Source organism: Gymnoscopelus braueri (genome assembly GCF_963280865.1).
Source record: "Gymnoscopelus braueri genome assembly, chromosome: 15".
NCBI classification, from domain to species: domain Eukaryota; kingdom Metazoa; phylum Chordata; class Actinopteri; order Myctophiformes; family Myctophidae; genus Gymnoscopelus; species Gymnoscopelus braueri.
In genome coordinates, this window is record NC_137620.1 from 37,880,777 (window position 1) to 37,905,776 (window position 25,000).

General features: G+C 43.2%; 2 protein-coding genes across 4 annotated transcripts in view; both read right to left on the minus strand.

Moving 5' to 3' along the window:
- The window catches only part of LOC308101515 (voltage-gated potassium channel subunit beta-2-like), a gene marked incomplete at both ends in the record, with an annotated part of 17,420 nt that extends 15,601 nt beyond the window's left edge, over positions 1-1,819 (minus strand). The window contains one exon of the mRNA XM_080450935.1: positions 1,467-1,819. Within this exon, the coding sequence (XP_080307061.1) occupies positions 1,467-1,819 (353 nt within the window). The remainder of the gene's footprint in view (positions 1-1,466) is intronic.
- An 8,376-nt stretch (positions 1,820-10,195) lies between these two features.
- The window catches only part of ache (acetylcholinesterase (Yt blood group)), a 34,586-nt gene continuing 19,781 nt past the window's right edge, over positions 10,196-25,000 (minus strand). For 2 of the 3 annotated variants that reach the window (XM_080451618.1, XM_080451619.1), the window contains exons 2-10: positions 22,178-22,568; positions 21,141-21,261; positions 18,970-19,193; positions 17,922-18,182; positions 16,664-16,886; positions 16,365-16,565; positions 15,383-15,575; positions 14,849-15,024; positions 10,196-12,866 (exon numbers count right to left, since the gene is read on the minus strand). In XM_080451618.1, coding sequence (XP_080307744.1) covers positions 12,745-12,866; positions 14,849-15,024; positions 15,383-15,575; positions 16,365-16,565; positions 16,664-16,886; positions 17,922-18,182; positions 18,970-19,193; positions 21,141-21,261; positions 22,178-22,516 — 1,860 coding nt within the window. In that variant the 5' untranslated portion in view covers positions 22,517-22,568 and the 3' untranslated portion in view covers positions 10,196-12,744. The remainder of the gene's footprint in view (positions 12,867-14,848; positions 15,025-15,382; positions 15,576-16,364; positions 16,566-16,663; positions 16,887-17,921; positions 18,183-18,969; positions 19,194-21,140; positions 21,262-22,177; positions 22,569-25,000) is intronic. The other variant, XM_080451620.1, reaches the window with a different exon arrangement.

The window sequence follows — 25,000 nt, forward strand, 5'->3', positions numbered from 1 at the left end:
GTGTACAAATGGAACCAAATGGACCCAGAGTAAGGGGTCAATACACACCCGCAAGAGACCATTTGGAACCCCCTCAAGGAACCATGAGGATCCATAGACCCCAATTAGAGACCCCCTGGTGTACAGTAGCAGCTACAGTATTTCCATGTGAGCCAACATGCACAATAGCAGCACCCTGACTCTGTTTGACCAGAATGGAACAAAGTCTTAATTAGTATCATTGGTAACACCTATGAAGGAAGTAAGGAAGAGGCCCAATTTCTATCCAATATAGGCGGGCTGCTGTGTACAGAGCCTATTGTGACTGCCCCTGTCCAGTGTGTCATTCCCCCTCTTCAGTTCAGCCCCCCCCCCCCTCTGGACTTAATTGAGAGACTGCTCCCCCCTGGGCACACAGCTGTGGTGTATCTATGTTGATGTCACTCTGGGTGTTTAACGATTGTGTTTGCTTCTGGTTAATATTGGAGTCTTCTTGACCTCACATTGTGCTTGCCTGTCGTGCTCTGTTTAGAAAAGTCATTAGAAAGTCTCCTAGTTTTATTCTTGCCCTTTGCTAGAGGTGTACTTTTGTTCTACTCTGCGTAACTTGACAGTTTGTTTGTCTTGCAAAAAATGCCACACACCTGAATGCAGCGCCTGATCTCCCCCAAATTTGAATCACACATTGAGGGGCCTCTAAGCAACACAGAGTCAAAACACGATTTCACTTTCATCCATAGGGAGGGGCTACAAATTCTCAAATGTCAATGTTGTTATACAAACATGATCCCATGATAAACATTTCTTACATTAAAACTGCCATTTAATAAAGAACACCATATCCAATCCTACCTATATTGGTAGCCGTGACGTATGCGCACCCATCAGAACAACTTCCGGGTCCAAGTGTGTGTTTTGCCAATATGCCGCAGTGCTGTGTCCCTCGCTGTTTTAACAGATCTGAGACTAAAATAACGACTAAAGTGTAATTTCACGACACTATATAATTTAGTCACTAAAGTATAATAATTTAGTATTATTTGGCCACCAAAGTATAATAATTTAGTCTTATTTAGCCACTAAAGTATAATAATGTAGTCTTATTTAGCCACTAAAGTTAAAATTTAGTCACTAAGGCCGCTTTCACTTCTGCCCTTAGGGGGAGCCACAAACGACTTTCTGACCTACAACCCTCTATTTCCCACCGCAGCTTCCTTGGACCCCTAGTAGGCCTACTGCTGGTTTCAGGTACTTTCTTACATTCGCCTTGTTCCTCATACATAATATACAGTATTCCCTCCATCTCTATGGCAACACATAGTTGTGTGTGTGTGTGTGTGTGTGCGTGTGTGTGTGTGTGTGTGTGTGTGTGTGTGTGTGTGTGTGTGTGTGTGTGTGTGTGTGTGTGTGTGTGTGTGTGTGTGTGTGTGTGTGCGCGCGTGTGTGTGCGTGCGTGCGTGCGTGTGTGTGTGTGTGTGTGTGTGTACCTGTAGCTCATGTGTGTGCGTTCAGCAGGGCAGTCTTTCAGGGTGAGGTGACATTCGTTCAGGTAGAGCTCCAGGCGTCTCCGCTCCATCAGCCTCCTCGCTGCGTCCAGGACCTGAGAGGCAAACAATGACTCCTCCTTCTGCTTCTCCTTCTGCCTCTGCTTCCATTCTTTCTGGTCTTCTGCTCCTCCTGCTCCCCCTCCTGCTGCTGCTGCCCCTTCTCCTCCTCCTGCACCTCCTCCTTTTGTGGTGGTTTTATGTTTCTTCTTGGTGAATCCATACAGTTCCTCCATGGAGAACTTTCCTCCTTTAACGGCTGAAGGCCCTGTTGTTGCCCCCCGGCCTGCAAACATCACGCTAAGCGCTAAACAACTGACACTAACAATTATCTATTGCACTTGACAAGGGTTTTTGCCAGCACTGAATTGGTGATTGATTATGGAAAACGCGATGGATAATAGTGCAAGCCTAATAGAGCACCGAACACAGACTGTATCAAATATGAGTGACTGACTATCAAAAACGATACAGAACCACCCCCCTGACAATATCGCCAAACAATATTGTTTATTTTTGGACCACAATTCTTATATGAGACAATTCTAAGATGTCCCAATGTTATTCTCCATAGAGAAATTACTTCTACGACCCAGGGGATGAACGAGTGACGAGTGCGAGTGCTCTATACTAACCAACTGGATGCCAATACCGAACGTTACTGGATGCTGCTGTCAGTTATTATAGCATGATTAAGATGCTAATGGTAAATGGTCTCAGAATGCTAACGATGAATGGTAACGAAGAATGCAAATGCCAATGGAAGATGTCTCTCTTGTTTTAAGGTTGTCACAAATCCAAATAGGACAATGACAACATTCTCAATGTGTCCGCTGTGGTTTTCAGCTCCCCTCAGTAGCTGGTCTTCCTTCTGCAGAACCTCAGAGGGTTCTCTGAAGGTTCCTCCCAGATGAAGTCCAGGTTCTGCTGCAGGTTAGTTATGTCAGTACTGATTCTGGTACTATACGTTGGGTTTCCTCCTATGTTTAGAGTTCTGTTATAGTGTCTGTCCTTCACACGTTCAACGTTCCCTCCAGGGTTCCTCTCCGTCTGAAGTTCTTCAGCCGTTCAGCTCCAATACAATGTTCTCTGTCAACTCTGTGGTGGAGTTCTTTCTCCAACGTCCTGCTAGATGTGTTCTACTCTCTCTGTCACTTTGTAGGTGAAGTGTTTTATCTCTGTTTGCACAGTTTTATCTCTCTCTGTGTATCTGTCCGTCTCTCTCTCTCTCTCTCTCTCTCTCTCTCTCTCTCTCTCTCTCTCTCTCTCTCTCTCGTTAAGTTAAGTAATAGTATTAATCCTGTTGGGTTAATCCTAAGAGTCACATATGAAAGCCATGATGTTCATTTTTGTCTGTCTGTCTGATCAGCAAACTCTCTTTCACTCCAGCGACTCCATCCACCCTATTTTGTCCTTGACAAAAACAACAACAACAACAACAACTGTGTGTGTGTGTGTGTGTGTGTGTGTGTGTGTGTGTGTGTGTGTGTGTGTGTGTGTGTGTGTGTGTGTGTGTGTGTGTGTGTGTGTGTGTGTGTGTGTGTGTGTGTGTGTGTGTGTGTGTGTGTGTGTGTGTGCGTGTACGCAAGCGCGTGCACAAACGCGTGTGCATGCTAAGCTGGTATACAGATGTCAGGTATGGCCACTTTCCCAGTCAGATTTTAATAAAGAAATGTCCATCTAATCTTTCTCCTACCAGGACTTCTAGTACTGCTAGTTGTCCGGTCTACCACTGCTGGTTTTCTGTCCTACCAGGACCTCTAGTACTGCTGGTTTTCTGTCCCACCGGGACCTCTAGTACTGCTGGTTTTATGTCCTACCAGGACGTCTAGTTCTGCTGGTTTTATATCCTACCGGGACCTCTAGTACTGCTGGTTTTCTGTCCCACCGGGACCTCTAGTACTGCTGGTTTTCTATCCTACCAGGACGTCTAGTTCTGCTGGTTTTCTATCCTACCAGGACGTCTAGTTCTGCTGGTTTTCTATCCTGCCAGGACCTATAGTACTGCTGTTTTTCTAGCCTACCAGGACCTCTAGTACTGCTTGTTTTCTATCCTACCAGGACCTCTAGTACTGCTGGTTTTCTATCCTACCAGGACGTCTAGTTCTGCTGGTTTTCTATCCTACCAGGACGTCTAGTTCTGCTTGTTTTCTATACCAGGACCTCTAGTACTGTTGGTTTTCTATCCTACCAGGACCTCTAGTAGGCTACTGCTGGTTTTATATCCTGCCAGGACCTCTAGTACTGCTGGTTTTATATCCTGCCAGGACCTCTACTGCTGGTTTTATATCCTATGCTGGTTTCAGGTACTTTCCTACATTCGCCTTGTTCCTCATAACATACAGTATTCCCTCCATCTATATGGCAACATACTACCTGATAAGTTGATAACCTTGTTACTAAGGGCATGGCGTGCAGTCACTCGCCAGCCAATCATCAGTGACTTCCTGGTCCTTTTTGATTGATGTGATTGGTGAGTTACAGTGAAGACAGCTATAGTCTGACTTGGGGTTAAAATGAACGTCAATCATCTGATTGATTAACATGCATCATTAACACCAGGATTAATACAGGAAGAGTGTGTGTGTGTGTGTGTGTGTGTGTGCGTGCGTGCGTGCGTGCGTGCGTGCGTGCGTGCGCGTGCGTGCATAAGTTTGTTATGTAAACTTGTTGAGTATCTGAAAAAGTAGGCTACTTCATAAATTAAGCTCTATAGCTATTTCAAATAGTGAACATTTTCTGTTTACTAAAGAGCTGGAGAGACAGGGAGACCCCTCTTACTGGCAGGTGCTGGCCCAGCAGGCCACGCCCCCAGCTGGGCTGGTTTGTCGAGGGACGCTACATGCCAATCTACCTGTGGAATCAACATGATTTGAGCGCACCTGCGTTGCACAGCTGGGGAGTGCAACAAGTGTTCACTGTTCACTGACTCTCCACGTTGACCAGACAGGTGCTCAGGCGATAACAAGCGAACCTCCACTTATTCTCCTCCTCATTTCTTGGTGTAATTTCGGAGTCTAATTTGAGTCTTTCTGTTATAGGCAACATAGGACCCGGCCGACACTGACTGACATGGTCAATGAATGGAAATGTCCATGGAATGGAAATCGGCACATTTGACAAAGGAATAATACAATCAGTGTCACACAAAGAGAGTATAATAATGATAGAAACCCAAACTGGAGCTGGAAGTCACACCAGTTAGATAAACAAGAGACACAGATTATACAAAGTGTGTCTGACAGCAGCTGCCTGCAATGTTGGTGTAATACCACTAGATGTCAGTGTATTGTCACTGTAATGATGTTACTGTAACATCAATCTTTTCCCCACCTTTTTTAACATTTGGGAATGATAATAAGGGTAATAATAATAACAATAACAATAATAATAATAATAATTTTTATAGTTATAGTTATTGTTTTTTTTTTTTTTTTAAAAGAACATTGTGCTTATAATAGCAAGCCCAAAATAGGGATTCTCAACTTTTGATTTAATTTCATTTTATTAGTCTACAACATTCTCAGTGTTAATTCAACACTCTTTATTTTTTTTATTTATTGTCTCCGCCAGGCCGAAGGCATGGCCGAGACTATGTTTGGCACCCTGTCAGTCCGTCCGTCCGTCCGTGAACAGCTAATCTCTGGCACTGTTGGCTTGATCACAGCGAAACTGTGCACACACACTCCCTGGATGCCAGAGCAGAACCTCTGCCCCAAATGTTTCTGACAGTACTACTACAGTACTTCAAACATCACGCAAATCGGTCAGGGGCGTCCTTAAGGTTCTGGGGGCCCGTTTCAAGAGCTAATGTGGGGCCCCCAATGTATTAACACCCCGCTGTCTATTGTGCTGCTTTCTGCGAGCGTCAAATGCAATCTGAAAAAGGTGCCGGTGAGAACGTTTCTGCACTTATCTCCGTGCACAATAATGCACGTGTGTGGACACGCATCTGCGGGGTTCGGTGCGTCAGTTTGAACAAAATGCTGCAAATCATGAACGCAGCGTCGGATTGCGGTGAAACTTTGCACACACATTCGCACTACGTTGAGGAACAAATGCCACCCTTTTAACATTGCCCTACTATAGCGCCACCAGGAGGCAGTTTTTTGTAAAGGATTTTTATCATTCATTAGTGTTTGCTGTGTGTGGTTTCACCAAGCTAAGCTGACATTCATGGGTATCAGTTGTGGACAGTAACAGACATTTGACACTTGACGTTTACATGTACTTCACTTGAGTATTTGTATTTTTGGTATGGTTTTTGTATGACTGAACAAATATTGTACTTTTGACTCCTCTACATTTCTAGCAAGGGAAAAGAATTATGAATTTACCACTTAAAGGGATAGTTCACCCCTAAAATGACCAATCATTTGATGACCGGCGGAGACTCAATGGAGACTCTTTGAGTCTCTGCCGATCATAAAATTATTGGCTTAGGAAAAGCAAAAACTAAAAAATCTCCATGAATTCAAGGCTCCATCGGGTGAGTAATTGATAGAAAAAAAGTCATTGTGCGGGTGAATATCTCTTTAAGCTCTATTTCACTATTATTTATATTGTTTTGACAATTTCTGGAAAATCTTTGATTCTTTTGGGAAAATACAAAGCAAATACAGCAATTCATTGATATGTATATGAAAAAGAAAATGCACTTTGTAATTTGTATTTTTGAACACTTAAGTATTATTAAAAGCACACAATGCACACAGAGTCAGGTTGGGGAACAGAGGAAGCAGCGGGCGCTCTTTATTGATTTACTTCCATTTGCTGTGAGCTAGCATTCATGGATATACCTAACTTGTACTGTACACACACAATACACAAGCCTTCAACACTTAAAGTACTAGCCACCCAAACTGGACAACCATGAAGCAGAAACAGTACATTAAAAGGTATAAGTGTAATTCTTTGTTAAAACAAGTGTTAAATAGCTCTATATCGTGATAGTAATCATTGCTATAGAGTGTTTGTTCAGTAACAGGGGTCTCCCTGTCTCTCCAGCTCTTTAGTAAACAGAAAATACATTTGCAGTTTGGGATACCGATTGTATCCAACCAGGAGAGAGAACTCATGCAGGAGGATACACGATAAACAAGTACAATTGGAAGTGATTATATAAATAAATGAGCAGACAAAAAGCTGGAACACAAACAAATAAATGAGCTTTGTACGGTTCTCTCCTGATTGGATGGAAAAGGTATTTTCTGAGACCTCTGTTACTGAACGAACACTCTTTGCAATGAGTACTACCATCACAACAAAGAAATATCACTTACACCCCTTTAAATAAACAAAAAGACAAAACAAGAAAAGATGTGACAGCGAGTCAAATCATATACAGTATGGCACACGTTTCATATGTTTGTACACAAATAAATATTGCTTTTTTAAATACATATATTCCTCTAGTCGTCATCATCATCATCCTCCACCTCATCCTCATCATGGCCACTACCTGTATATGTTAATTAATTGCATTTAAATATCAAATATATTCAATTATCAGTCATCAATGTAGTACATTATTGCTAACATCAAACGTACCTAATGTCAGAAGAAGTATTACAGTAATTTTGATAAATAGGCATTGTTATTTTCAAAAACAAAAAGTACTGGACAGCAACAAAGTACATTTTCTTGAGTACTGTACTTAAGTAAAAAACTTTTAATCAGGTTACACAGAGTATTTTGTGGTACTGAAAATAACAGTCAGGTTGGAGTATATTATTGGGTGGTGGGGGGGGGTTAGGGGTGGGGCTTTCGAGTCATGCACGAAGGGGGATTCGCCGCAGGAGGGAGGGAGGAGCTTAGAGCTTTCGAGCGCAGGCATCCGATTGGACGCGAGGCGCTCAAGGACATATCACTCGAGTCAAGCCGGTCACCATGAAATCCGGAGTGTTAATTTAACTAAAACTAAAACGACCCTTACAGGTCTGTGACTCTGAGTATACTCTCACTCTCAGAATTAAATTCAAACTTAAATTAAGTTACATTTAAATACTAATTTTGTCAACTTTAAATTATATATATTTTTTGCTGTTTTTTACTTAAATGTAACAACATTTTGTTCAATTTAACATTACATGTAAGTTAATTTAACACTGAGGATTTTACACATGCATTCTTTTTGTGTGGTATATCTCTATACATAAGTTATTATGTATTAGTGAACCGTATATCCATACATATATATATATATATTCTCTTTTCATAGCTATTACTATACACAGAGTGCTTTCATCCATAAATACAGGATTTTATTTCATTCGATCATGCCTGGTACATTTTCAATAATCAAATCCATTTGCAGAATCAATCAATCGATCAGTCAAACAATTAACTTCCAGTGTCGATATGAATTGATATTGCACAGGCGGACAGTTTATTAGTGGACAGTAATGATAAATACACTGGACACACACACACACACACACACACACACACACACACACACACACACACACACACACACACACACACACACACACACACACACACACACACACACACACACACACACACACAGATATGTACTTCGACGATAAAACATATTGATGTCAACAAAAAGGTGAATCTACACAAATACAGTGTTTTTATGAGCACGTGCATGTGCACTTGCTCTCGCACTCACGTGCACACAAACAAGTAATTTACTCAAGTGCTGTACTTGAGTGTTGTGAGCTTGTAGACCTACTATTTTTGATATTTGAAATTTGAGTCCTTTTACTTTGGTTCTGCACGTATATTTTGATACCAATACTTTTGTACTTTTGCTGAAGTCAGATTTTGAATGCAGGCCATTTACTTGTAACAGAGTATTTTTTTTCGTAATTTGTGGTATTGCCACTTTTCCTTATAGGCCTAAAGCAAAACATGTGGGTACTTTTTCCCACCATTAGGATACAGTACATACTGTAGGAAGGAACACAGCTAGGGTTATAAAAATGCATCTCTCTTTCATTTCATCTTCTCCATCTGTCTTCCGTTCTCTCATCTCTCTCTCTCTCTCTCCGCCCACTCTCATCCGCCCCGACCTTCACCTGACTCCACTGCTACTGATCACAGGCTGTCTGTCCGTCCATCCATCCATCCAACAATCCATCCAACCGTCCATCCAACCGTCTGTCCGTCCGTCCACTATCCTCTCTCTCTTTCTCTCTCTCTCTCTCTCTCTCTCTCTCTCTCTCTCTCTCTCTCTCTCTCTCTCTCTCTCTCTCTCTCTGGCTGACACAGCACTCTGTCACGTCGGTCCATCGCTGAGTGAATTACTGTACCCCTCCATTAGGCTAATGAGAACACCAGCAATGGATGAGAGACACAGGGAAAGAGAGAGAGAGAGAGAGAGAGAGTGGGGGGATGGTTGAGGGAGAGATGGAGAAAGAGGGGGAGAAGGGGGAGGGAGAGGAGGAGGAGAGAGTCAAAGTGACTGGGGATGAAGGGATGGAAACGAGGAGAGGAGGACAAGGTCTGTGTGGAGGAAGAAAAGGGGGAAGCGGCTGGAGAGATGGACAGACTGACGGACGGAGAGGAAGATAGATGGAGGGATGGAGATGGAGGAGTGGTTGAAACACTATACGCAGAGAGTATCAACAGCATGCGCACGTACGCACGTAATGGTAGAAAGTAAAATTACTACTGGAAGCAGTACTCAAGTACTGCTTAACCACAGCACGTACGCACACACGCACACTTAAACTCCAGCTGCATATGACATGAGGATACACACACACACACACACACACACACACACACACACACACACACTACACACACACACACACACACACACAGGACCCATGTTCCCTCTAGGCCGTGCACAGAAACGGTCCTGCGTGCACAAGACAAAACGATCTATCCGTTTTTAGTGCAATGCTTTCAAATCACGCCTGGTTTGTATGCGAATGATATAAATCATAAGATATGGAGACGATAATACTGTACTGTACTGTACATACAGTACAGAACATAGCAGATATACAAGCTCACAACGCATCACAATGTATACATCGGTGTTACAGTTACTCCTCATCAGGCAGATTGCTGCCGTAGGCAATTCATTTTAAGGCTAATTATAAATTCATGTTTTTGGCATTATAGTGCTTTCCCTTCTTTTTTTTCTTCTTTTTTTTTACATTTCTGAAGTCTTGCCAGCTTGAGAAGGATATATTCTAATATGCTGTCTTGTAGAGTACCTACAGCACATCAATAATAACCTATACAAAAGTTAAAAACAATCAAATTATACAATATAAAACCAGAATCCAAAATAACATATCCACTGAAATAGGGGGCTATAGTGCTTTTTATCCACATTTGTTATTTCACATATTTGAAGGGCATTTTTTTTACTCTTTAGGTTCTGTAAGGCCTAGTTCAGACCAGAGATTTGCGACTGAATTACACGTTCTTCATATGACGTGTTGGGAAAATTATGGTCAAGGCGCCACTGCAACCTTAGCTAAATGGGTATGACGTTATCGCTCACAGTGCTCGAGGCCTTTGAGAGTTTAATCAGTCGTGACAGATTAGAGGGAACAATGGCTTGGACTGAAATGAATACATGCATGCTGCACACACGCGCACACACACACACACACACACACACACACACACACACACACACACACACACACACACACACACACAACAAGCTGCAGGCGCACCTACACACACATACACACACGCATGCACATACACAAACATTTACTTTGTTTGTGTTTCTGTGCAGTACTACAGTATATGAATGGCTCGCGATTCCTATCTATGTGACTGATGATTTGGGACCAACAGGTAAAGACGAACAACGCACGGACGGACGTACACACGGAACACAGAAACAGACATATTTAAAAAGGATACTTTGACAAACTGGACATTTGGTTACTCTTTTAATTTGGCATGTGTTGCTATATTATGGTGAAAAATGTCTGCCATGTTTCATTTCCACTAAAATATCACTTGATTGTATGATTACAGTAGTTCAATGGTTCCAACAATTCATTTCTCCCCGATCACGTGAACACAGCTGCTATAATTATCTACAAGCATTCTGTAATACATAAAATATAATACTGTACTACGTTGTCTGGCTTCAAAAGTCAGTAATATATCGGGACCGCTCCAAATGTTTGACCGACAATAAACTTGGAGGAAGCCGCACAGAACGGGCCGTTAGCGACGTTAGCACGTCTGGAAGCTGCATGCACGCTCCAGGGAGGACGGAAATGAAATGTCATTTTTTGAGAAAACGAAGGGAGCTTTCACTAGTTTCACAACCGCCCTGCCACACGTGACAGCTCACTTCCCCCCACAATGCAACCGGTTTCTGGCGAGGAGAAAATACCCATCCCCTTTTAACGCGGTGGTTGAAAATGCGAGATCCACATTGTCTCACAAAAGTCTGATTAATACTTTGTCGTACAAAGTGTTGTTTGGCGAAAATAGCCAATCTGTAAGCTCACAACGTGTCACAAATGTGACACGATCTTAAGGATCGTAAATTTTCGACAAACAACGGCGTGTTACGATGGAGCGTGAATTAAGCACATGGATGGATGGGAGAAACATGGATAACGAAAAAGACAAGAGCGGTGGGGTAGGTCGGTGGCAACGGACAAGAGTTGAGCCTCCCCCGTTCCTCCTTCCCTACCTGCCCGCCTGAACGCCACAGAACCAGAGAGAAGGACCAGTGGAACAACACACACACAGTCACAAGCAATGCTCAAGACATTACTACAGCTCTGCTTAACGACACAGACCACCAAGTGAACTGGTATTATACGGCAAACGGTCTCAAGATGGTCTTCAAACGGACTTGGACAGAACAACACAAGACTGGCAACGGCCCAACAGGCTGTTTTTACACAAGTTGTCTGTCCACAAAATGACACGAACAATGCAGAAGCGTGTCGTCTAGCAGTGTTAAAAGCAACTCATTTCGCCACTGCTTTCAAACACTGCATTGTTTGCCGACACTGTGGACAGACAACTATGTTGCAAGTATTATGCCTTAGCTCCGCAGTACGATTGATAAGCTAGCAAGCTAACAACAACCTAACAAGCTAACAAGTTAACAACAAGCTAACAGTGTGTTGCATAGCACGACACAGTATTAGCTTGTTGTTAGCTTGTTAGCCTGTTTATTCGATCTTGTCGGCAAAGCGACACCATCATGTACGAATACAGCTTAAAACAAAGGGCAAGTGGCAAATAAAGAACATACAGTCCAACAAAACTTCGTAGAAGCAGTAGTTAGTGGTAGTAGTGTTGTCCAAAACAAAAACCCTGAAATGTTGAGAAAGAAATCCCTGAAAAAAACTGGTAAAACTGAATGATGTGTATAAAAAAAAATTGTGGAGCGAACTGACAGAAGTCAGAGATCTGAGTCTCAGGCCTTATTTATACTTTGTCGTGCGTCGGAGTATAAATTACGCGTTTCTCACGTCACATGGTCACAACACACGCACACACGTGCACACACGCACGCACGCGCGCACACACACACACACACACACACACACACACACACACACACACACACACACACACACACACAAACACACTCTCTCACACACACACACACACACACACACACACACAAGAGGTAATGGCGCGCCGTTGACATTTTCCCTTCCTACTTCTTCCTGCAACGGCGCTGGCCGGTTCCCTCCATAATTTCACGTGGCCAATGAAACGACAGCAGCATCGATGGAGACGTACCAGCATATCTCACAAGGTCGGACAAAACAATCACAACATAAGTTCAGAGAAGAAACACATGGCTGTGAATAAATTAAATAAATAACATAAATACAGTGTCAGAACAGTGTGTGTGTGTGTGTGTGTGTGTGTGTGTGTGTGTGTGTGTGTGTGTGTGTGTGTGTATGAGACAGATGAGTAAAATGTCTAAACTCAGTATTACGGCTGAAGCGAACAACAAGCTAACGTTGCGTCCCGCGACTCACTGTTAGCTTGTGTTTAGTTTGTTAGCTAACGTTTTAGCTTGTATATCTGTTCTTGTGTGTGTAGTGAAAATGTTATAAGTTAGAGAAGATACAGTATCTATAGCCTACTTAATGAGCAAATTATGGAGGGAACTGATCTTTCACAGCAAAATCTTTCTTTCTCTCTGTCTGTCTCTCTCTCGCTCTGTTTCTCGCACTCCCTCTCTCTCTCTGGGTGGGTGTGTGTGTGGTGGTGATGGTGGGGGAGGGGTTCAGAGGTCAGTGCAGCGCTCCTGTTTGCTGTAGTGGTCAAACTGGCTCTTCCAGTGCATCATGTAGGACGACCAGCGATGAAACTCCACCTTCCACTGGCGCTCCGCCTCGTCAATGTTGTCTGGAGACGAGAGAGAGAGAGAGAGAGAGAGAGAGAGAAAGAGAGAGAGAGAGAGAGAGAGAGAGAGAGAGAGAGAGAGAGAGAGAGAGAGAGAGAGAGAGAGAGAGAGAGAGAGAGAGAGAGAGAGAGAGAGAACTGGTTAGAAAGAGAGATCTTCCTTCATGTGTGCGAATAGAAACTACAGCCTAATTGTCTTCCTGGAAAGTTAGCGTGCTGAAATAGAAGGCATAAATTGAGCCTCTTGCATAAATTACAAATAAATAAATGTTGAAATCTTTTTTGAAATGACGATCGATGATGTCATTGGTTAATTGTGTTTATATAATTTCTGACCACTCATACATATTCTGTGCATAATAACCATTAACAAACAAAGGTACTTTATCGTGTTCTTTGCCAAAATGTAGGCAAGCCGTTTAGTAATGAGTGAGAGCTAGCTAGCTACTGTAGCTGACGTTGGCCTGTTATTGACTCCTCTTATTAGACGGGGCTGATTGTTTATGAGCTGTTGGAGGATTTGTTGGCAGAGCAGAATAAACAACAGATTCATCGACGACGTCATACAGTGTTCTCTCTCCCAGGACTTCATAAACACTTTGTAGAAGTGTTGGATCAGCCTGTGGCCTCCAATCACAGCCATGCTGTTAAACAGTTGGCTACAACAGCACTCCCTCTCATGTGATATTGCTTAAAAGCTTATACTTCATCGTACGGAAAATAGTGAGAATAGAAGATTTACAGGCTCGTGTTGTGATAATTTTCTATTTTCACTTTTTTGGCACATTATAGTAAAGGAATTATTTGCCTATAATGATGATCATAATGCCCAAAAAAGGGAAGCCAGATTTGACAATGTTTAGATAAAAAGTTTTTATTTTTCACACTTGTTTTTCAGAGCATATCCGTAGTCATCATGCGGACATAGTTAATAATAGATGCCACATTTTTTTTAAATAAATCAATTTATGTGTATTTTTATATCAAAAGTCCGAACTCCAATCTTAACTACTTCCTGTCAAACAAAAACATAATGGTACCAACCAATGGCATGCGCTTTACTGTGTCTGCAATGAGAGTGAGTTTTGTTTACAACCGCAATGTACTGTTAGAGAAGCATTCTATCTGAGATGCTTTTGTAAACCCACAACGTAAACTGACTCTGTTTGCTGTGAAGCAGTTTTCATCTAATAGACAGAGAGCGATTTTCATATTGATCTGAGGGAATGGATGATCAATAATTATGTCTCGTTCGGGACAGCGAAAATTAGAGTGAGTGAGATTAATATCAAACTAAGTCCAGACTGAACAGGAGTGGAGGCTGTGGAGGGACAGAGACGGAACATAGCTGTAAGGTCACCTCTACGGAGGATAAATACGATCATCTAGAATGTCACACTCCAAATCTCTCATCGCCTGACCTTCACCACTGCATCCATGCTCTTGGTTGTGTTCTGTTGTGATGGAAAATACTGGGCCTAGCGTGTGCGTGTGCGTGTGCGTGTGTGTGTGTGTGTGTGTGTGTGTGTGTGTGTGTGTGTGTGTGCGTGTGTGGCATTCTGTCTGCGTTACTGACCATGCCCGGCATTCCTTTGCAAACCCAATCTCTCTCTCTCTCTTGAACACTGGCTTTTATTGAATTTGACGTTGTGGTTTGTGTGTTCTACCCTCTCTACAAATATAGGGGGAAGATGGGCTTGTTGTAGTATTTTAAACTGTGGATTGATTTGAAAAGTGTAGTCGCCAATTGTCCCCGGAGAAAATATTGATTTAGGATCCATCACTTAGGAATTAATCTTATAACATTGACTGAATTATTCAGAAAGCACTTTCATTTCAGCCCTCAGAAAATAGCTGATCGACAAGCTCACAACGTGACGCGTTATGAGCTTGTCGATCGGCTATTTTCAGCAAACGCATTCCCCACGATAACAGAAAACAGAAAATACAGAAGTATAGAGCCCTGAGGTTGAAGTAGTCCTTACCAGTGATGTTGAGTAGGCGTGGTAGGAAGCGGTTCCAGAAAGCACACAGCTGGTTGCGCAGACCTTTATGGATCTTCAGTGGCTCTGTGTTCAGTCCTACGTGTTTCTGATCGTTGACGCTGAAGAGAGGCCAGCGCTTACCCTCTACCATACCTTCATGGTTGGCGTTGGGGTTTCTGGAGGTATAGAAGGGGGGGGGGGGGGTTAAGGACAGCTTGTGTGTGTGTGTGTGTAATCAATAGTCATGCTGGTCATTATTGAAGAATAAAATCCCAACAGGGTGATTAAACCGGTCACGGTCTTCTAGAACAACTTTAATTGATTTTAAAGGGATTTAATTGCGTACGGCACTTGACACCACTCTGTCGAAAACCCATATCTTCCACTTCACCCACATTGCTCACATCTCCCGTATGTCTCCTTTACTGATGTCAAGTGACTCATCACGCCTCACGTCTGCAATGCTATCCATCTCGTCAATTAGTGTGCCACATGTCTTTTTGCCAAACACCACAACCTTGAAATGTCACTCACCCGGTGCGGGCGAAGTTGGCCCAGTATCTCATGATCTTGCGGCTCAGTTTCTCCTCTTCAAAGGTGTAGTTGAGTCTCTTCTCCAGTGGCAGACCAAAGACAAACTCTATCTCATATCCGTGGATGACGCCCATCCACTCTGGCCACGGCAGGTTGGACGCACGGTGGTCAAACAGGTACAGGTACACTCCACCTGGATGGACGCAGAGAGAGGCCACCATGATGGAAGGAGGAATGTGATGGGAAGGAGAGAGAAGAGGAGATGGAGACATGGAGGACATGGAGGAGAGATGGAAAGGAAAAGGGAAAGAAATAGAAAGGATAATATGTGGTTAGAAACAGGAGAAGAGGAGTAGGTGGAGGCAGACAGAGAAGTTATTTTTGTCCATTCTCTCTGTTTCATAATTCTTGTTGTTATGTCACAATATCATTTCAATATCATGCCACAAACAAGTTGTACTTCTCTGCTATTCCCCCTTCCCCCAGGTTGTTTTAATCACACAATGAAAACAATCTGTTGTGATCATAGTGTTCTTAGTCCTCCAACAACAGATCGTTATAAAACATTTCTCCTGTCTATGTGTCATTGCACACAGTTGGATAGGTTGTTCATCACATACCCGCTCACAGCCCCCCCCCCCCCCCCCCCACACCCATGAAATCGGGCAGTTGCCAGAGGCCACGATGCCTGGAACTTTACTACCGCACCATGCCGGCGACCCCAAAAGCAATATTCCATTCTTATTTTATTATTTTATTATTGATTATACATTAAGTAATTCATTATTATTGATTATTAACCATAGATTAAGTAATGAATTGTTGCACCCCTAGATTTCTCACTCACTCACTCACTCACTCACTCACTCACTCACTCACTCACTCACTCACACACACACACACACACACGCGCGCACACACACACACGTGTGCACACGCGCACACGCACATGCACACACACACAGCTGTATTGAGGTCCTACTTCCGGAGTTTCCGTTGTTGCCTCTGATGGCGAAGGACCGTGCGAAGTGTGCGAGGGGACAGATGACGTTGTGGTCTCCCACGATGTCGTCCAGGCCGTCACGGTTCTTCAGACCGTTGTTCTCGTCCATCCAGTCGGTGTACTGCAGCACCACCGCCTCCAGACCGATGTCGTTGGCGTGGGGAACGCTCAGCTTCACGCCTATTTGTAACAGAGTATGTCTACATTTTGATATCGGTACTTTTATTTAAGTACAAAATGTGAGTACTTCTTCCACCACAGTGAAGGGGTGTGTATACCTTCCAGAAAGTCCTCTCTGGAGATGAGGCTTTCGTTGTCCTTGCTGAAGCCGGGCGACCCGTACAACAGGAAGTAGGAGCCTTCGTCCTGGTTGACTCCCAGCAGGACCGAAGTGTCCTTGAAGTTCCCAGAGTTGAGCATGGCCTCGGGGGTGTCGGGCATGACGTCTCCGTCCACCACGGGGACAAAGGAGAACCGGAACAAAGCCGTCCATGGCAGGACCTGACCACAAGACATTAGGTTTACATTTACTTAACCACGTTTATTTGTTTATTTGTTTCTTTGTTTCTTTGGATCCCCATTAGCTACTACCTTAGCAACAGCTACTCTGGGGTCCACACAGAAATACATTTACATGGCATTATCAGAAAACAGTTAAACACTTAAAATACAACCAAAATGGTCAAATAAATTATAATCAATCTCAATTATATGGTGTAGTAAATCATTGCAGAAATCTTAACGATACCTCAACAACCATAGTTACAAATTCAGATTTAGATTTCAGTTATACTATGTAGAAACATTAAACAGTGTTCAGTTAGCCGTAATCAAAAAGCAGATTTCATAAGATATTTCTTTCATTTCTTTTTTAAATCAGATTGACTTGTTGCCTGTGTGAGTTGTGATGGAAGACTTTGCAGCTCTTTCATTGCTCTCTATACATTACTGTGTGTTGCTTTGAATTAGTTTTTGAAATGGGAAGCGTAAAGTAACCTTGTGATGAATGTCTGGTGTTCAAGACGGCGTCCCTATTTTGTAGGGCTGCGAATCTTCTGCGATCTCGCAATTTGATTCGATTCCGATTCTTGGGGGCACGATTTGATTCAAAATCGAATTTTTGATTCAAAACGATTATCAAAAATCGATTCTTAATTCAAAATGATTCCCAATCAATTAACAACCAATTGTAGCCTTGTTATTTCCAGCAGCTCAAACAAACAATTATGTAATACCAGAAAGGGTTGCTTGTAAAAAAAATATTGGCTCTGGTGGTATCTTAAATTAGGGGTAGTACTATTTGATACACAAATAATAATTACCTTGATGCAAGTAGCATTAACGAGCGTCAGCTCGAATTTGGGAAATTCTGAATCAATTCTGAACCACAGATAATAAGAATCGTGATTCTTACATGAATCGATTTTTTTCCCAGGTTTTGCTGAACAACTCGACAGAATTATCAACGTTCACTAAAAAGATGTATTGTACAAGCCTATATATGTAGCAGCAGACGGAAACAGGTAAATACCGTACCAGCCACTCCTGGTCGATCAGCTCCTGTGCGGATCTGGTGCGCATACAGTCCACCAGCTCTGTGTCGTTGCCGCCGTTGCAGCCCACCAGCTTGGCCAGCTGCGTGGCCCGCCGGCGCGCCTCCCCGGGGCTGACCGAGGCCCAGGGACAGTTGGGCACGCCGCTCTGCAGGATGGCTCTGGTGAAGAGGGGCCGGCTGTCGGGCATCATGAGGTGGTAGCCCACTGAGGCACCGCCGGCGCTCTCGCCAAAGATAGTCACCTGGGGGGTGGGCAAGAGAAATAACCAGTGGTGGAAAAAGTACTCACATTGTTTACTTTTAAGTAAAAGTATCAATACTGCAATGTAGAAATACTCCGGATACTGCAATGCAGAAAGTCCGGAATTCAAAATGTACTTGAGTAAAAGTACAAAAGTATTGGTATCAAAATGTACTTAAAGTACCAAAAGTAGAAAGTACTCATGATGTAGAATGTCCCGTTACACAAATGTATAAAATCTTTTGAAAATAGCAGATCTACAAGCTCACAATGCGTCGCATAGCGACGCATTGTGAGCTTGTAGATCGGCTATTTTCAAATGGCCGAAATGCATAGGGCTGAAGTCGTTAATGTTTGTTTTGTGATAATAATCCAAATCTACAAAGTAACTAGTAATTAGTAATTAGTAGTAAGTTTTCAAATAAATGTAGTGGAGTAGAAGTAAAAGTATTGGAAATTGGAAATACTCAAGTAAAGTACAAATACCTCAAAGTTTTACTTAAGTACAGTACTTGAGTACATGTACTTAGTTACTTTCCACCACTGAGAAAGACCAAACTCTTTTTTAAGATGTTCAACACAGGAGGTATTGTTTTTTTTGTTTTGTTTTGTTTTGTTAAAGCTGCACTATGTAACTTTTCCTCTTCTACCCTGCGGATTTGAACTCGGCTTCCTGCGCAAGTGCTGACATCATTTACCATTGAGCTAATAGTGCCTGGCGGCTTTCTCAGGGGATAAATTGAATCACGACCTTCAGGTCAAAATTCGTCAGATTCTATGAAGCGTACCTGCTTGGCGTTTCCGCCGAAGAAGTGGATGTTATCCTGGACCCACTGTAGCGCCATCCTCTGGTCGAGCAGACCCACGTTGCCCGGAGCCTCGTTGGAGCCGTGCAGAGCCAGGAAGCCAAACGCGCCGATGCGGTAGTTCATAGAAACCACGATCACCGTCTCTGTGTGGGCCAGGTAGCGACCGTCGTACACGTCCAGCGACGATGACCCGCTGTAGAAACCTGCAGAGCACACAGGGTCAACGTGTGTTAGATTGATGCTGACCGCTTCTTAATGTGTGCTTCTCAGCAAAATGATTGATAGTCAGGAACTAAATGGACCCTTACAGGTCTGTAACTCTGAGAGTGTACAGACCAGGTACACATTATCTCTGTGACTGACCACCAATATACAATGTAAAATCCTCAGCGTTAATTTAACTCTGAGAGTGTGCAAATGGAACCAAATGGACGTAATTGTCCAAACACTCCATAGCAATGATAACTATCGCAATATAGAAATGTAACTTTTTTAAAACAACAAAAATATCACTTTAACTGGTTACTAAACTGTAGCATATCAGTCCAACTATAAAGTCCAGCTAGCAGGTCACAGGTGAATTGTAATTGACAGTGTGTGAGTGTGTTAGAGGGTCAGGAGGACCCATATTATGGATTACCCCCTCCCCCCAAATAGGTCAAAGGTCAATACCACAGGGCAAGGTCAAAGTTGGTCTGTGTGCAAGACAGTCTACAGTTGTCCAACCACACCTTATTGTAAGCATTATTTAAGTTACTTCTGTTAATAAATTACTGTTACTTTTAGCACTATACCACTGTAGTAGTAGTCAATTTGTCATGGCCCACGGGCCGGGTTGTGACACGAGCAACACTTCAACAGTGACTCAGCGATTTGTTGCTGCTAATGTGAACGTGCTATAAGAGTCTAGCAGCCTCTTCTAAAGTGTTGTGTGCTGTCATAGTGCTGATGGTGTAATGGTGAAGCCCCCCTGAGTCAGGACACACATGTACACTATCCTGAAATGACCCAGGATCACATCTCATGATGAGTGTCTCTCCCCCCCCCCTGCCAGCTCCCTTCACTCCCTACTGTACCTGTCACATTCATATAGGCAGTGGTGGAAAAAGTACTCACATTTTCTACTTAAAGGGATATTTCACTTTCAAAACATTTTTTTGTCATTTTATCGTCTGTTCAGGCTTTTGTTAACACCCCAGACAGTTTTTAAGTTGCTCGATTCAGTATTTATTTATTTGATATTCATTTTATCAGACACGTCCCCTTCCTATACAAACCCATTGTAACTTCAAACTCCATTTTCAACATGTTAGATTCATCCAAAACACCCGTCCTTGGTTCTGGTGACTCTTACTGCCCTCCTAATACGTGAGGAGACCGTGTTTTTTCAATTACTATTTCCATTTATTTTTATAACATGTATAAAATAAATTAAATACAATAAAATGTAAAAATAAAATACATTTTAAAAGTAATCAAAAAAACATGGCCACCTCGCATATTAGGAGGGCAGGGTGAGTCACCAGAACCAAGGACGGGTGTTTTCGATGAATCTATCATGGTTAAAATGGAGTTAGAAGTTACAATGGGTTTGTATAGGAAGGGGGCGTGTCTGATAAAATTAATATCAAATATCTAAATACTGAATCGAGCAGCTTAAAAAGTGTCTGGGAAGCTCACAAAAGCCTGAGTAGACGATAAAATGACCAAAAGCTTTTTTGAAAGTGAAATATCCCTTTAAGTAAATGTACCAATACTGCAATGTAGAAATACTCTGTTACAAGTAAAAGGCCTGTGTTCAAAATGTTACTTGAGTAAAAGTACAAAAGTATTGGTATCAAAATATACTTACAGTACCAAAAGTAAAAGTACTAACATATTTAGTGCGGCACTTTGTGCACTTTTATACTAATAATCCATTTGCATCAAGATAAATTAGATAAAGTGTGCGAGTTTGTACATCTGCTGTTTTTGAAAATTTTTGAAAAAATCTTGAAAGTGTGCGAACTACTTATTTAGAAGGCATAATTTATAGAATCGGCCTAAGGTCTTAACGGGTTGAATAATGTCCCCTTTGTCCCGGTGGTGCATACTCCGTCCATGGTTGGCTCATGTGTGTGTGGTGGCTGCATGCGGTTTGCAACCCTTACCTCCACCGTAGATCCACACCATGACAGTGAGGTTGTGTGGCCTTGGGGACGACGGCACCCACACGTTGAGGTACAGACAGTCCTCACTCATCTCCCTGTTGGGGTTCCACATCTCACTGCCCTGGAGGTAGAGGTGCAACACTTAATCAAACTCATTTGAATACTATAAAGTTTCAAATTTAGTAATAGTAAAAGTATAATATTTGCCTCTGAAATGTGGAGTGGAAGTAAAAGCGTTGACAATTCGAAATACTCCAGTAAAGTAAAAGTACCTCAAAATTGTAATTAAGTACAGTACTTGAGTAAATGTACTTAGTTACTTTACACCGCTGCTACAAATAGTTCGAGATAGCCTGGTTCCAGACCATAGACCCCCGCCCACTCTCTGAGTGGACTGCCTCTTGGTCTGGTGTTGTAAATGTGAACCTAGGATTTATTCGGTACAAAATATATTGTCTAATGCAGGGGTCTTCAACGTTTTCAGGCCAAGGACCCCCTAGCTGAGAGAGAGATGAAGCAGGGACCCCCTCTATATTCTATAAAATTATGTTTCAGATTATACTTTTTTAGCTATTTTTTCTCTCTACACTTCTCCCTCTTTGCCAAAAATAGCCGATCTACAAGCCCACAACGCCTCGCAGCGCGAGGCGTTGTGGGCTTGTAGATCTGCTATTTTTGGCTAAAGTTCTCCTCAGAAAAGGGATGCTAGGGTTCAAGTGTTTATGGTCAAAATAAAAATCATATCACACAAAGATTTGGCAGACCCCCTGTAGTAGCTCTGAGGACCCCCTAGGGGTCCCGGACCCCCTGTTGAAGACCCCTGGTCTAATGAGAGTCGGAGGTGGGGGTGGGGATCCCTTAGGATTGGTTGAGGGAAATTCTATTCCCCTCCCCCTTGTAATCGCCTACACTGGAGCCAATAGAAGCTCTACGCAGCTTCAGTCTGATAACCAGGCCAAATTCGAGAGGTTTTTAGAACAATGAAATCGAAAAAAAACTCAAATGGTTACACAATTGCAACCGTTCTCTCTTCCTACCTGGAACCCTGGGAACGAGGTGTCCACGAACTGGTAGCACGCGTTGGGGTACTCGTTGGCCTCGTACACGTCCGTCCACACCCGCTTGGGCTGGGCGGGGCGGAAGCGGCGCTTGCCCACCGGCGGCTCGGCGAAGGGGATGCCCAGGAAGGCGGTGACGTGGCCGTGGCCGACGACGGCCTGGCGCGTGCCCTTCACCCGCCCCGCGTGCGTCTGCACCACCAGCTCGCCGTCGCTCTGAGCGGCGGACGGAGGCGCCAGGAGGCACAGGAGGAGGAGGAGGGGGGCGAGGAGGAAGAGGAGGAGGGAGGAGGAGGAGGAGGAGGAGGAGGAGCGCATGGTTATGGCAGTCGGTACAGGAGGTTGTCGGAGGATCTGTGACGTGTCACACCTGGAAGAGAGAGAGAGAGAGAGAGAGAGAGAGAAAGAGACAGTTAGCATGAGATGTAGGAAATAGCAATGGAGAAATTGAAGTATCTTACATCATTTTTGTGTCGCAAGAGGCCATAGTTTATCATGGATTCTAGTAACTGTTCACCCAAAAAATTACTTATTTATATCAATTAGACACCCCATGAAGCATTAAATTCATGGAGATTTTTTGTTTTTGTCGCATTCCTAAGCCAATCATTTGATGACCGGCAGCGGTTCTGGTAGGAGACGCAAAGAGTCTCCTTTGTGTCTCCTACCGGAACCGCTGTCTACCGGTCCGCTGGACATCAAATTATTGGCTTAGGAATGCGACAAAAACTAATGGCGTGACTAATCGATAGAAAATAAGTATTTCTTTAGGTGAACTATCCCTTTAAAGGGTGCTGTGAGTAGAGTGCCTACGATCTTAACTGATGTTCTAAAATCACAGTAAACTACGGCCACAGCCTTATTTCTAAAACGGCTACCAAATATAGCAACATGTAAATCTCATACACATGTCCCAATTAAAACAGTTAAAAGATTCAAAGCTCACACAGTGATAGAAAATGTTCTTGTGGTTATGGGCTCCAGAAACAGACTATTGACTATTCCCTGTGTGCATTGTTTTGTTATTTGCATATTGTCAATAAATCAATCAATCAATCAATCAAAACGTGTGTCTTGTTTTTAAGTGCTTTGTGAAACCTTGCTCACAGGATGAAAGAAATACTCCTCGTATGAAGAACGACAACGCGGTCAATATTGTGAACAAGACATGGGCTCAGTGATACTGACGCGTGTGTGTGTGTGTGTTCTAGGTGTGTGTCTATTGAGTGAGTGTATTACAACAGGACACAGCCAATCAGAATCAAGCAAAGGATCGGAACTATCCGTTTTAGAATGTACTTTTTAAAGACAGCTTTAAAGGCACACACACTGCAGATTTTTTTAAAGGCCCAATCAGTGATCCACGCATGAACAAAGAGTGAGAGAACTGCCGTTAAATAGAGGTAGAATCACAACTGACAGACGAAGAGAAGAGAGGGGGGGGGGGGGGTAGACAGAGGCACAGAGTTGATAGTACAGAAAAAAGAGGACATGAAATATTCAACGCATCAAGGCAACACTAAGCAGAGTGTCCAGTTTCCACACACACACACACACACACACACACACACACACACACACACACACACACACACACACACACACACACGCTCATATTTTTAACTCTATAACACTATAAAGACGAAAATAGCTCACTATGTGATGTACAATAGCTATTTTCTGCGCGCGACAACAGTGTGCAGCTAAGAATAAATAAGGCATAACTCCAACTAAAAATCTTTTTCAACCATAAAACAACCATATATTTTGAGGACCAGGACATATCTGCTGGACTTGTGGGGACTTGTGGGGAAATTAAACATTTTGAGAACCACAGTTTTAATGAATTGGTATTTTATTTAGTAGTATTCTTTTTATATATATATTTTTTTGTTTAAAAAAAATGTATCCCACGATTTTGCAACCCCATTTTTTCCACCCAGGGCCAAGTATACACACACACACACACACACACACACACACACACACACACACACACACACACACACACACACACACACACACACACACACGCGCACAACCACACACACACACACACACACACACACACACACACACACACACACACACACACACACACACACACACACACACACACACACACACCTGTGAGGTTTGTGTTTATATTTCCAATGCATGGTTGCCGTAGGGACAGGATTACCTTGGGAGGCACGGTAAAGGGATAGGGGGCAGCTGTGTGTGTGTGTGTGTGTGTGTGTGTGTGTGTGTGTGTGTGTGTGTGTGTGTGTGTGTGTGTGTGTGTGTGTGTGTGTGTGTGTGTGTGTGTGTGTGTGTGTGTGTGTGTGTGTGTGTGTGTGTGTGTGCGTGCGTGTGCGTGTACTATTTCTGAATACGCTGCCTCTTCGTTGAATGGAGGGTCTATTTTGGAGATGTCACCTCTCTCTCCCTCTCTCTTTGTCCCCCCCCCCCACACACACACACACACACACACACATACACACACACACATACACGTACACACGCGTGTGTGTGTTTATTGGTATGTATGTACTATCATTGGCAGTGTTTCCATTGGAACAGCCGTTGGCCTCAAAGACCCTCCACCTGACAAACCATTAATGAAATGAAAGCCTGTCATTAAAACCAGTAACACAATGAATGTGGCGGCTCCCCTTAGTATATGGGACCCCCGGGGGCCCCCAGGGATCAGGGGCTGGGGGGAGGTTGGGGGGGGGGGGTGGTGTCGTAGCCTGATATCAGACTTAAGACTGAATGCTTCAATCTGACATTGCCTCCAGCCAGTACTGTAGGTTCTCAACC